Source organism: Protobothrops mucrosquamatus, unplaced genomic scaffold (genome assembly GCF_001527695.2).
Source record: "Protobothrops mucrosquamatus isolate PMUCROS unplaced genomic scaffold, P.Mucros_1.0 scaffold2281, whole genome shotgun sequence".
NCBI classification, from domain to species: Eukaryota; Metazoa; Chordata; class Lepidosauria; order Squamata; family Viperidae; genus Protobothrops; species Protobothrops mucrosquamatus.
In genome coordinates, this window is record NW_015388368.1 from 6358 (window position 1) to 18275 (window position 11918).

Here is an 11918-nt window from a genome sequence, read left to right on the forward strand (position 1 = left end):
GCCAATGATCTTTTCAGCCATTTTCACCACTCTCTGCACCACCTTCCTGTCTGAAACAGTGATGCTTCCAAACCAGACTGTGATGCTGTATGACAGGATGCTCTCAATCGTCCCCCTGTAGAAAGTGGTCAGGACAGGGGAAGGAAGATGTGCTTTTCTCATGAGACGCAGAAAATGCAGGCGCTGCTGTGCCCGCTTCACCAGTTTCTCACTGTTGAGTGACCAAGCCAGCCTACTCGTTAGCTGCACACTCAGGAATTTGATGCTGGTAACCATCTCCACAGGTGAATCATTAATGCACAGAGAAGTGTAGCTGTGCCTGCCTTTTCTGAAATCGACAATGATCTCTTTTTCCGGTATTTAAAACTAGGCTGTTTTCCTTACACCAGTTCACCAACCTCTCCTTGCGGTAAGCTTCCACCTTGTCATCCTGAATAAGGCCCACTACTGTTGTATCGTCTGCATACTTCGCAATATGGATGGTGGCAAACCTTGCACAACAATCATGGATCAACAGGGTGAACAGCAACGGACTTAGGACACAGCCCTGAGGAGAACCTGTGCTCAAGAAAATGATGTTAGAAATATTCATCCCAACTCTCACATACTGGGGCCTATCAATAAGAAAATCAAGAATCCAGTTGCACAAAGGAATATTAAAGCCTAAAAGGCACAGTTTGTCTACTAGATGCTGATGAATGATTGTATTAAATGCTGAACTGAAGTCGACAAACAGCATTCGCACATGAGTATTTTTTTCCTCTAAGTGCTCCAAGCTCAGATGGAGAACAGAAGAAATAGCATCCGCTGTAGAGCGATTTGGAAGTAAGCAAACTGAAGCGAGTCAAATGCTGGCGGGAGGCTAGATACAATAATGTTCTTTATCAGCCTCTCAAAACATTTCATAATGATGGATGTAAGTGCAACCAGACCGTAATCATTGAGACCCATAATTGTAGACTTTTTTGGCATTGGCAAAATAATGGCCATCTTAAAACATGATGGGACCTCTGCCTGCTGCAGTGAAAGATTCCCTAAGAAAACCTCCCAGGGATATTATACAGAGCAATGTACTGAAGTCTATTTTATCTTAAGGAACATGTATATTTTAATACTATGCAAGAAATAGTTTGGAGTCAAATAACTGAATGCATTGTTGACAGATGCTAGCTACATATCAGAGCTTTTATTTCTAGACAAAAGAACATACCTATTATTCTATAAATGTAAGACAAATGAATTATCTAGACACTCTGTTAAAGGTTTTTGCAATTAATATTATAAAATTCACATCAAAAATGCAGTAGAAAATTACACTGTATAGAGTGTGCTACTTTAACAATCATAGACACAATTTTATCCATCTATATGAGTTCATTTTTATGTCTTAAAAGTTAGTACAATTTCCCTCTGTATTAGAGAAGAACCATATACCAGCATTCATGAATAATGTTTGAACATAAGCAAAAAGTATATTCCTGTATCACAAATCATAATTTTATTATTATGATTTTTAAAAATATGTTAAATCTTCTATACTTCTAAACTTTATTAAAAAAAATTATTGAGATGGACACATTTAACATGTGCCTCTCTTTCAGCAATGTTATTTTTGCTCATACAGTGTACAATTCTCATAGGGGGGGGGGGGGAATGGAATAAAGTTTCTCAAGAATGGAAAAGGTCAGGTCAGGTCATTTATTTCAATTAGAAGCTCTAATTAAATTTCACTAAACTATCAGATACTAATTAGTCTATATGTAAGATAAATAGAATGCCTAATTCCTCATGACATATCCTATAGTTGTACAACCCTAACTTTTTTTTTTGCATTAAGAAACTCCAACTTCTATTCATTTTTAATAATTTGTTAGCCATTTTAACCATTCTTTATTGGCTATACAATTAGTATTCATTAGCTGAATAAATTACCATCACTGCTGCTTTTTTTTACATAGTGTGGGATAGTGTGCTTTGAGCTACAATGAAACTGCATTCATCATACCTTGATGGTTGACTGGTAAAATTCATTTGTCAACCATGCCTATATCTATCACTGTTATCTATTACATTTTTCACATAGGTTTTAGAAGCAAATATTTCTACTTACTTTACCTGAATATTTCTGAAACAGAAAGCTTATTTGTCTAATATGGGTTTGGAAATCTTTTGTACTTTACTCAAAGCAGAGCACAACTATGAAAATTATTATATAAACAAACAGATGCCTATTAGCATATGGCATCCAGAAGAAGAAGAAAAAACAATCCTTTAATTGTATTGATTCATTTCTGAAGCCATAATGCCTAATTAAATACTAACAATAAAGAAAACAACAATAATAGTTGCAATCAAAAACCAGGGACGCTATTTGTACTCCCTCATCCTGGCTGATTCATAGGGTCATACAGTTGGAAGGAGCTATTTAGGCTACCGAGTCCAACCCTTGACTCAGTGAGAGCTCAATCCACAGCTTCCCTGATAAACAAACTCTCCTCAAATAACTCCAGCAAGCAGGAGCAAGCATCTCTTTCAGTAACTTCCAGGTTCTTCCAAATATTCAATGAAATAAACCATTATGGCCTGTCTTAATCTGAGGAGAGGAGGGGAGGGGGAGGGGAGAGGAGTAGAAGGGGAGGGGAGGGGAGAGGAGCCAGTTTGTTCTACTGCAGGGGTAAGCAACCTCGGCTCTTTTATGACTCATGGACTCAGGAATTCTGGGAGTTGAAGTCCATGAGTCATAAAAGAGCCAAGATTGCCTACCCCTCTTCTAGTGGTTAATGCACCAAGCTAGAAACTGGGAGACCATGAGTTCTAGTCCCAGCTTAGCCATGAAAGCCAGCTGAATGACATTGGGTCAGTCACACTCTCTCAGTGCAATTCACTTCAGAAGATGATTGTTGTGGGGAAAATAGGAAGAACAAGGTTTGTTGGATAAGTTTGCCACCTTGAGTTATTTGTAAAAATAATAAAGGTTGAATACAAAATAAATGAATAAATAAATAATCTTGACATTTTTTATATGATGGCTCTTTCGGGTACTTCAGGTTCATTCCTCAGTCTTTTGCCAGGACTAAAAATAACAGTTCTCCAAGCCTCTCTTTCTAGGACTTAAAAAAAGTGTTATGTTAAAATCCTACCTACATTTCTCACTATTACTGGCCTCAATATTGATGAAACATGAATTAAATAAAATTGTAAATCAGTTTAACACATGGTACAAACTACTAGTGTACAAAGTGTTTTAAAATTAAATCTTTTTTTTAATCTAAAGTTCTTTATTTCAAGGTTGAAACAGTTGTTTCAAGTTTTAAATGAACTGTTTTGCCCTTATTGGAAACAATATGTTTTAAGCTCAAAGCACTTCCAAACAGATCAAAACAGCTTGTTTCAAACACATAAAAATGTTGCTTTAAATATGAACTAACAGTTTCATGTTGGAAAGAGGACATACTGGATTCAAATAATTTAAAACCAATATGTTTTCTACATCCCTAAGATAAAACTCTATCTCAAGACTTATTCTTTTATTTTGATATTACCTTATATTTGGAGAAATAGTTATATCAATGCACAGCTCTACAGAGGAATTATTGAGTCTGTCATCTGTACTTCGATAGCTGTTTGGTTTGGTATAGCAAACAAACAGGATAGGTACAGACTCCAATGGAAAAAAAAGCAGAAAGAACAACTGCAACCAGCCTGCTTTCCAATGAAGACCTGTATATTGCACAGGCCCAAAGGAGGGCTGACAAAATATCTATAGACTCCTCACATCCTAGACATGAACAACTCCTTCCCTCAGGATGCCACTATAGGGCACTGCATGCCAAAGCAACACAGATACAGTTTTTTCCCCTCATGACATCACTCAGCTGAACACTTAATCCTCACAGTATTGCTTTATGTCTAAGTGTATTTACCCATGTTGTGTGGCTGTGGTATTATTATTATCTTTCTCATCTTCTCTACTACCCCCTCTTTTGGGTATCATATTATGATTATTATTACTCTGTTGCTTTGCAGGTATATTGAGAGTTTCTGCACCGGAGACAAATTCCTTGTGTGTCTAATCACACTTGACCAAATAAAGTATTCGATTCTGTTCTGTTCTATTCTATAAATTCAACCAGCGCAAACTGAGACAAAACAAATATGCTCTGCAAGTAAAATATAAGCATCTGTATCTTGAGAAAAAAATCTCTAGGAAGGGCTGCAAAGGTAAATCGTCCATGGAATTTAATGGTGGGATAGCAAGTAGGGCCACTAAAAATGATCTGCAGATGTACATGTTACTTCATGTTAACTAGTCCTAACTGATTTTGCAGATCAAAACCAATTTATTACCAAGTCCAAATTGGAATGGGAAATATCTTAATAGTCTTTAGAAATAATGCTAATAAGATTGGTGATTGGACAGTATAACCTCAGCACATAGAAAGCAAGACCTAAGTAGAGTCCATGAATAGCTGAAGTTGTACTGTAATATGATCACAATTTAAAACAAAAGTGTACTGGAAACAGTAGAGTTCTATTATGTATGTGGTAATGACCTTGGCACCTGGTAGGAAGAACCAGACTGAACAACCAATGTGTAAAGATTACTCAGCCCACAGAAAGAGGCCTGAGGGGAAAACATTTCAAAAGGGGTACTCCCTAATTTTCAGACAAGAAAAAGAACGAAAGGTGAGAAATACTTTCAGTCTTGAAAAAATTATTAATGTGGTCTTACAATAAAGATAGCAATAGCAATAGCAATAGCATTTAGACTTATATACCACCCCCATGGTGCTTTACAGCCCTCTCTAAACAGTTTACATATTGTCCCCAACAATCAGGCTCATTTTATCAACCTCAGAAGAATGGAAGACTGAGTCACCTTGAGCTGGTCAGAATCGAACTGCTGGCAGTCGGCAGTTAGATTATAATACTACATATTATACATATACCACTATGCCACCATGGTTCTTAGAACTAATATTCTTGGTTATGCTTCTTGCCTGGACTACCTTGCAGCGCTAATAAATTCAAGATACTCTGGATAGTATATTGATGGAAAATTCAGGGGCACCAATCTATTTGGCTAAAATTGATATGCTATGTCTGCTGTGGATCACCCTTTCCATCCTGCCCCTGCACTAGTGCCAAATGTCAGTGATTCTGCAGTACTGTTTTCTCTGCAAGTGAAACCAGAATCTTATTTGTCAGAACCCCTTACTTGTTTAACAATTTAATTTTAATTGGTTGGTTAACTACCTTCCCTACAGAGGGCGAAGCCCCAAAACCAAGTAGCTTGTCCTCATTTTAATGCATATAATTGTTCATGTAATTAAAAGAACTTGGTTCGTGTGCATCTATTGCCTGAGTGGTAAAGGAGAATTCTCTTCACTGTGGTCACTCTTCTCTGTGAAGCTTTGATTCCTCACTCTTCACTGAATGTTCTTCATAAATGGTTGCTTTATTTTAGAAGGTAATCTAGAATGGATATGACTTCACCGTATACACCCATTTTTCCTCTTCCACACGTTTGGATGACCAGTCCAGAGGTGTATGCAGACTGTGATTTAATACCAAATTTTGTAAAGTGATTTCTCCAGCTCTTCAATGCTTATCCAGCAGTTGCTCCCCAGCTGCACAACTCCACATGACTCTCATGACCTTTGCAGCATTCCCCAGGATCATGTGATCAAAATTCAGATAGCAGTAAGTTTTCTGCAGGGTTGGTGACACTCAAATTTCAACATGGGAAAATAGGCAATCACTACTTTAACATCCCACAGAGTGTGCTTTTTATATTGACAGCTCCAGGATGAAAATAAAACATAGTCAAGCAGGACTTTCGGTTTGCCATCGTGGCCACCGCAGCCGCTGGAAGGCGAGCTCCATCTTCCATGTTCAATTTTGCACCACTGGGGGACCCTGAAAAGGGTCGAAAGTCGCCCCATAGGGGCGACCAGCAAGGAGGGGATCCCCAGCTCCTGCAAAAGCTGTCCAAAGTATCTTCCCCTCTGTGAGGAGAGATGGAAGGGAACTTTTATCCCACCCTCTAAGAATAGCGGCGACTGACTATCCAGGAGAGTTAAAACACTGAAATAATAACCTTAATTTAACTGGATTTATATGCTTCTAGAATTTGGGGACTGAAGGATTTCTGATGCTTATCGAAGACCTTGGTTTTTATTTACCAAAAAGAAATAAAAGGATTATAAAAATTTTGGACTTAAAAAACCTTAAATGACATTGGTGACATCTTGTGGCTAAGTTTTATATTACAACTTGTTATTGTCTAAAGACTTGGCTGGAAGCCCAGACTACAGATAAGACTTTTTCAACCTTGACAATTATCACCTGTGAGAAGCTCAGCTGTGTTCTATACTCAGTTATAAAAATATTTTCATTCTCTGACTTTAAAGCTCTTAATTTAACACACTACTGAGAGAATATGGATGAAGACCAGGAACAAATTCTCCTTATGTTAAAAGCAATACATGAAACTATTCTTTCAGCTTGTGATGAAATAAGATGCTACAGAAAAGAACAAGATGTGAGCCTAGATATACAAACTCAAATTTTGACTACAACTAAAGAATCAACTACACAAAACATAATAAAAGAAGTGGAACAATTAAATACTATGACAGAGGATTCAACTGACCAACAAATACAGTCAATGGAAAGTCCAGAAACGGGACTGACAACATTGAAAATGGAAATGACTTTCTATATAAACCACAAGAAACTTAAGGAGCAACAAGAAGAACAGACCGAAGGGAAGATAAACATACCAGGACAATTATGGGGATCTGGAATAATAGAGATGATTTATTAGCCCTTCCAAAAAATGGTGACTGGATGGTCTCTTTTATTTCCAATAATATATATAATAACAGAGGGAGATGTATTTGATGACCTAAAAGCACTGACATGGAGGGTGAGATGGCAAAGGAAGAAAGCTAGAATAAGGCTGAAGAAAATTGGTTTTTTGATTTATCAGCGAGGATTTTATATTACTAATTAAAATAGAATATACTTAAATAGACAAGATGTGTACTTTGAATACCAGATTTTGTTATAAATTGAGATAAAGAAAACTTTACTCATTTAAAACTGGGAAGTATAAATACTAAAAGTCGAATTTGAATATTGATGGGAAATTAAAAATTGGGGAAAACAAATAAATAGGATATTGATTGTTTATAAAGATTGAATGTAAAAGTAATTTAAGATACATAATAAGCTACAAATTTATTGATAAATGTAATATGTTTTTATTTAATTGAGATAATAAGAACTGTATTAGCTTAAATATGACATAATGGACATCAAGAGAAAAAGAGAGGAAATATTTTATGTTGAAATAGGGGAACTTTCGGTCATTAAATTTAAGACATTTGGAAACTAGTTGAAAATAAGAAATGTTGTATTATTAGATGATGTAAGATGGTGGGAAATAGAATATACTCAAATAGATAAGATGTGTATTTTGAATAATAGACTTTGTTAGGAATTGTGATAAAGAAAACTGGTTACCAAAAATTTGGAAATTATAAATATCAAATGTTAAATTTAAATATTGACGGGAAACTAAAAATTGGGAAAAACTAACTACAGGACATTGATTGTTTATAAAGATTGAATGTTAAACTAACTAGGATATGTATAAGCAAAAAAATTATTGATAAATGTAACAATGCTATCTTTACTTAATGGATGTACTAAGAATTGTATTAGTTTAAATATGAGACAGCAGATATTAAGGGAAAAGGAGAGGAAATATTTGATGTGGCAGTTTGAGATTTGTACTAAAGATTTTTGTATGTTATTGAATTATTGATTAACCCAGCCGCCATGTTGCTTTTTAAATACTTAAATGTAAAATTAGAAAATCAATAAAATATTACCAAAAAACCCCCCATAGCCGAGTAGATATATGGATGTACCTTAAATGTCACGTTCCCCATGTCCTTCTCTGGCATGAACTATCGACTCAGTGTGACCAATTTGGCAGCTATTCTAAGAGTTCAAAAATGATGGGGAAAGGATAATGATCTCCAATAGTTACAGAGGTCAGGATCTTGTAAGACAGCATCCTTTTTCTTAACAGCAGCAACAACAAATAGGGGAACTCACAGAGCAAGAACAAGGACAGATCTAAATTGTCATCAGAAAATTCTTTTAGATAAGCCAACTCTGCTTGCAATGTAGGCATTTCACTGGAATCAGAGCACCAGGAATAATGATTTTGATCACAGTCACAAAATCAGTCTGTATCTATGTCCAATGCACGCAAAGTTTAAACTCCTTGCCAAACATACTCTGTATATTTGGCAATCTAATACTCTAGGGGTTGGTGGGTGGGGTAGACAGACCCAGGGATTTAAAGTCCTCAGCCATTTTTCTCATGTCTTTTCAAATCAATGGATTCCTAGCTAAGTCTGAAGATCAATGATCAGTTCCACATTTATACAACAGCTATTTCTCATGTAAGTCGTTTCAGCCTTAGGACATGGAAATCTGGCCTGCCTGTGCTGTTATACCTGGTGGCAGAACTGGGGGGGTGGGGGTGGAAGTCCCATCTTGTCCTGATGCTGCATGGAACATCTGGTAGTGATTTGAGATGTGTTGGCATCTGAAATAGTGTACCAAGCACTAACTTGATTTTCATTCAGCACTTGGTTAAGTGCTGAATGGTTAAGATTTACATGCTTTGTTGACATGCTGATGACTAGTTAATGTCCCACTGTAACCATTATACTGACATTTGTAATATGAGTTTTTTCTTCTAACACTTTTAAAAATGTTTTTAATTGATGATTTTATATTCTTACCGATTCTGGGATATTTTTCATTAAAGATGAAAGGAGAATTAGGAATGTTTGTCACCTCGAGTTATTTGTAAAGTAATAAAGGCAGGATAAAAATTAAATAAAGCAATAGTTGACTACAAAAGGAAGTGATACATGAATGTTTTTTCAGTTATTAGAAATATTAAATACAAAAATGTGAATCACTATGGAACTTAATGAAATAACAAAGGACGTTTAGCTATTTTAAGTTCAGTTACATATTGTGTTACATGTAAACCAATTATTCTTTATATTTATTTATATTATTCACCGGAATCAGCATTTTAATGACTCTTTGCCGAAGTTGGACAGAGCATCTAACTGCAATTTTTAACTATTCTCCACAGGAAAATATAACATATTTTAAGGAAATATAAGCAACAATACTTGCTGATTTTTATAATATTTTTCATATACCTATTTTTATCCCCATAAAAAGAAATCAATATAAGAAATATTCATTGCAAAAATTAAAATGGAAGACATATTCATGTTGTCCCATTATTAGAAGGTATTAGCAAGGCTTATATTTTATGTTTGTGCCTCTCAAAATAATTTCAGAGTAAAGTATCAGTAGAGGAGCAGCTTTTCTATTTCTGGCTCAGGCTGCAAAACAGATCCATAAAAAAGTTCTATGACTAACACCACAGGCAAACTGCTTCAAAAATTATTCATTTACAGTGGATATGAGAGTTTACACAGCATATTTGCCAATTCATATTAGACATCTGGTACACTGAATATGGGTTGTTATTACTCTTTGGCCTGTCAGGGAGTTGCTATAATCTGTCCAAAACTGAGGGAAAAGGAAATATTTTATTCATTTGTAATGCAGTAGTAAACAATATTCTTATTTGTAATCCTACTGTATTCCTATAGATTGCATGGCTGAGCTCTGTTATATGTGTGCCTGTGTATATTTTTTACAATTATTTCTGAATTATCCTGACATACATTTCACAACTAACACAGTTCTTCCTCAACACCTTTTCATTTCATATCATTTAACATCATAGCATACCTCTATTTGACAGAGTGACATTATGTTACTTCCTTCAGATTTTTACTTCCATTCATTCATTTATTTGCATTTAGAACTGTTTTTTTCCTGCATGCTAGCTAGTCGTATCCATTATCCATGACAACTGTGAAATATGTTTTGTGAAAGCAATGCCCATCTGTGAGAAGCTTATAATATTAGAGATTTTCATAAGATATACAAGATTGTGATAATGATTTTACCTGTCACTCACACAAACCAATTCTACAGTGAAAATAAATTAATCTGAAGTTCTCATGCGGTGCTTTTGGGCTTATTAAACATTCTGTAATTGTCTGTTCCTTGTGCAAAAGCATGGTTTTAAAAACATCTAAAATTCAAGGCAATTATTGAATTCAGTAAAAAGAAAACTTGCAGGCACTTGACACTTCCTTAAAAATCTTCAGAGCTTGACACTGATTGTCAGTAGATAAGGTGCCTCTTTTAGATCACTTAACCCAGGTGCTTTGTCCATAAAAGAACAAACTTGAATGATTACCTGCAATCTTGAATCATGTGCTTTCTTGCCCATCACTTTCACTGCCGTGCCACTTACTTGTGAATAAGCATGTACAGAAACTGGGTACACGCTCCCAGTTTAAGAGGGACTGTAAACCAACCTGCATTATTCACCTTTTCCTCCTACTTCAATATATTTCTTGGTTGAGTGTGCCAGTTTCTTTCGCACACCTCAACAAATATGTAATAAATAAATAAATAAATAAACAAACGTGTCCACCTTATGCTATAGCAATTCAGGTAACTCTTTTAGGAAACGCACTTTCCTCCCTCAAAGAATCAAATTGAAGTATGAAGAAACCCTACTGGCATCATCATCATATCCCCACCGCCTTCCAAGATAAGGGCAAGGTAATGAAACTGAACCATCCTTGTGAGACTTATGGTGTCCACCTGTATTCACGCTTAACTATTTTCACGTGAGAAATGGGTTGTGCTGAAATTGGAATCCACAATCAACCTACACAGAAGAAAACGACTTCTCCGACGCCAAAGCAAACCCCGCTGCCTAACTGCAAACAAACTTAAGAGCAAATCGACTCTTTTCGCCAGAAAAGCGGAAAAAAAGTTCACTCTTTGCAGTGTGTTCCCCATCTAACGAAGAGAGCGAAGGAACTACAGTAGCAACGACGGGGAGAAAAACCAGCAACGCCACCAGGATTTGAGGCAGAGCTCCTTACCTTGCTGGAATAGGGGGGCTTGCTGAGAGTGATCCCATCCCGGATGAGTTTATCCCTAATCATGATTTTCAGTCTGAGTTTGGGGTAAGTGACCAACTCCTTGGAGTTGAATTCCATTTTTCGCGGCGCCCCCTTTTTCCCCTGAGAGTGACCCGGCGGGGGCGCCCGACGAGCTGGGTCCTTCCACGCCTTGGCTTCGCGCGGCTCCACCAGGCGGCTGGTGTAGATGTCGGGTCCCGGCGAGCCCCGGCGAGGGGGCTGCGGCTCCAAGGTGAAGTAGAGGCCGGCGGTGGTCTCGTCTTCCTCCTTCAGCCTCCGCACGGCTTCGTGGAGACGCCGCCTGTGCTGTGGCAGCGACACCCCGATGGCGTCCAGGTCCGGCTCCCCGATTTGCTTGCACACCTCCAAGTCGTCGTAGCCATTATCCACGAAAGACTCGGCGTACTGGGTGAGTTTCAGGGTCTTCAACCATTCGTAAACCACGTTGGCGCACATGTTGGGAAGCAGCCCGGGAGGCCGAAGGAGGCGCGGACGACGACAACTTTTGGAAAGCCCCGCAGCCCCGCCGCCGGCGGAAAAGCCAAAGCCCGGGAGCCAAATCTGGACGTGATAGGCATCAGCTGAGCGAAACGCCGAAACTCGGGTTCGGCGAAACACCCTCCCTGCACGCGAACGAAGAGTCAATCCCGGCGCGAAGGGAGCACGGAGTCTCAGGCGGCGCTAAGCACACCTTGCGGCGAGTCCCTCTGCTCCTCAGTCATGGGCGTCCCCGGCTCTCAAAGGGGGCTACGGCCTCCGTTCTTCACCCCCACCGAGCTTCCCGGCCGGTCCCAT

The 11918-nt window shown here is 37.8% G+C and overlaps 1 protein-coding gene across 1 annotated transcript; it reads right to left on the reverse strand.

Annotated features, from left to right (window-relative positions):
• Positions 1-11084: 11084 nt before the first annotated feature.
• Positions 11085-11579, reverse strand: SAMD5 (sterile alpha motif domain containing 5; the record flags this gene model as incomplete). Its single annotated transcript, XM_015824551.1, has 1 exon — positions 11085-11579. A coding segment is annotated over exon 1 (495 nt), but the record flags the coding sequence as incomplete, so codon positions are not given.
• Between the last annotated feature and the right edge of the window lie 339 nt (positions 11580-11918).